Below are 2,848 nucleotides of genomic sequence, written 5' to 3'. Positions count from 1 at the left end.
CATTTTCATCATTGGACATGAATATCTAGTTACTTTCTAAAGGTTTCATTAAGATATGTCCACTGGTTCATGGCATATTTTGCTAACAGACAAACAAGCAAACACAGAAAAAGGCTAATACATGGTTGTCCACTTTTCAAGGCAATGGGAAAATTTAAAAACTAAAAAAATTAAAATACTGAGACAAAATTTAACCTATTTAACCTCATCCGTCCCATTATATGCTCGTCAACAAACTATTATACAGCAATCTATAGCAATGTTCCAGTCAAGCAAAGACCTTTATAACCTTTGACCTTGATTTGTGACCTTGATGCTGAAGCTGAGGTGATGAAAAGATTATGTGACGCGTCGTGTAGTGGTGGCACAAATGTGTATCAAGTTTCATTACATTATCTTGAGCGGATCGGAAGTTATGCCTCAGACAAAAGAAAGATTACGGACATTAAAATATATCATCCTTGAAGAAGAAGAAGGAAGACGTAAAAAAGAACAAGAACAGGAAGAACAAGAACTAGAAGAAGAATTAGTCTACAAAACGACAGTTCAATCTGCCTTTGGAGACTTTTTGTTTTTGGAAAACCAGAATATTCATCACACCATGATTATATCTTCAAAATGTGAAACTTTAAGGATTTTAATTTACCTTTTCTAAACTCTAAATGTTTTACTTTTCGCCTTTTAACCTCCTTTAATTAGAAAATCGTTCGGAAAACAAACTTGAAGTCATCACCTCAGGTTTTGAATAAATAAACTTCACTTTTTAACAGAGCTGTTAAATTTTGCTCTGCGACATCTTTCTGAAGTTTTTTAATCCCTGTTGAACACAACTAACCACAAGTAGGTCATGTTGGGTTGATTTGGTACGGAATGAAGTGTCAAGTCTTGGCATCAAACCTCTGCACCTCTTGCAGTCGGGGTGTGCTTGGAGGACGTTCAGTAATTCTGCTTTGACAGAGCCACTGAACACCACTGCCAGAAGATCCTGAACACCAGCAGCATCCACAGTAAACACTGAGCCAAACTATGAAAAGGTGCAGTTTGGCTTTTCTTTTTTGAGTGGCAACACAAGGAGCTCCGAAAATACGGAAAATATGTCGGCGAGTAGACATTTAAGATGAAGAATATAAACTCGTGAGTGTGTTTTATGAGGCACTATAGCGAGGCTGTTCAGAAACATTTGGAACAGCAGCATTTTAATCACCACTCTGCTTCATTACACTCAAGGTCACAAGGTCCTGAGCTCTAAATGGAGACTGCAAGAAGGCAAAGTGTGCGTGACGACAAGTGCTAGAGTTGTGTCCGTGCGTTTCTATATAAAACAAAATTACCACACACAGCACATTATACGCCGTCGACAAACTACTGCACATCATTACAGCAATGGGCCGGACGAGCAAAGACCTTGTTTTAACTTTGACCTTGTTTTAACGTTGACCTTGGAGCTGGGGGATGAAAAGTGTACGTGACACTCGATGTAGTGGAGGTACAAATGAGTGCCACGTTTCATTAAACTATCTTGAGCGGATAAGAAGTTATGACCTGGACAAGAGAAAGTTTACAGTCGTACAAAGACTACATACCCGTTTTTTGATGGGCATATAATAATAATATTATTAATACTATTATTAATAATAATAAAAATTGTAAATTAACTGTACTTATACAGCACCTTTCTATCTTATCAAGACACTCAAAACTCTTTACAACAATCTGTGTCCTCGTTTACCCATTCATACAGCTCTCAACTAGATGTATGCACAGACTAATCAGAGCTTTATCACAGTCAGACACTGATGGGACACATCGGAGGCAGTGAGGGGTTCAGTGTCTTTCCCAGGGACACTTCGGCATGTGACTGCTGGTGGAGTCAAACCCTCGACTCTCCCACTGGAGGACGACTGCTCTAACCACTCAGCCACAGAATTCCCCACTACCGAGACAAAGTGTGTGTATAAGAAATGCATAAAAACACCAACCTCTGAACTGCCGTATCATGTTCTGGTGCTTCTCTAACGATTCCTGCAGGATCTTCTCAGCAGGGTCCATTTTCCAGCGCCACTCTGTGCCCACTGGGTTGGTGTGATGTCTGTTAGTGGGGGAGAAAACGTCCAAAGTTTAATATGCGTTTATAAAACCCAAACGCACATGGTTATAATCATGTTCACATCTACAAAACATCTAAACCACATGTCCGCGGGACAGATGTGGCCCGCCACATCATTTTATGTGGCCCACGAGAGCTTAAAAGGTCCGACTGTCGTATAATAAATAAGTCAAAAGGGTGCACTGACAACAAACTAACAAAGTTCATTTCCCATAATGCATGCCGATTATGTTACCTGCCAAGTAACAGCATCCCGCCACTAGATTGCAGTTTTTCCACATCAATATAATTTTCCAAACAAGTGGAATTAAGAAGTACAAACAATGATCCCAAAATGTCCAGGAAAAGAAAAACTGATGCAGATGAAGGCCGTTTCAAGAAAGATGGGAAGGTGAATATGTGTTTGTGCTTCAAGGAGAGAAACCAGTATGTCTTCTGTGTTATGAGGCCGTGTCGGTCGTCAGAGTACAATCTACATCAGCATTTTGACACCAAACATGGAGCTAAGTAGCCAAAGTGAGCCTTCAAACCTAATGTCGTTATTTTGAGATTATTATACTTAATGTCTTTTGTTATAAAATGTTAAATTTGCAGCAATGTATTTGGGATTGCAGATTTATGTGTTTATGCAGGTAAATGTTTTCTATAATAAAACCATCTCTCATTAGTTGGATGTATGACCCTTGCCAGGCTGTGCAGACATTTGTTTTTTGTAAAATGCTACACTTGTCACATGTTCTT

The 2,848-nt window shown here is 39.3% G+C and overlaps 1 protein-coding gene across 1 annotated transcript in view; it reads right to left on the bottom strand.

The window, feature by feature from the left end:
• tyw1 (tRNA-yW synthesizing protein 1 homolog (S. cerevisiae)) overlaps window positions 1-2,848 on the bottom strand; it is a gene marked incomplete in the record, with an annotated part of 61,867 nt that overhangs the window by 2,325 nt on the left and 56,694 nt on the right. Inside the window, 1 exon segment of the mRNA XM_037677948.1 lies at window positions 1,980-2,089. Coding sequence (XP_037533876.1) covers window positions 1,980-2,089 — 110 coding nt within the window.

The sequence above is a fragment of the Nematolebias whitei genome, chromosome 6, assembly GCF_014905685.2.
Source record: "Nematolebias whitei isolate Nwh7 chromosome 6, NemWhi1, whole genome shotgun sequence".
Taxonomy (NCBI): Eukaryota; Metazoa; Chordata; class Actinopteri; order Cyprinodontiformes; family Rivulidae; genus Nematolebias; species Nematolebias whitei.
The sequence above is the reverse complement of the archived record's forward strand: the minus strand, read 5'-3'. Positions and strand labels throughout refer to the sequence as shown.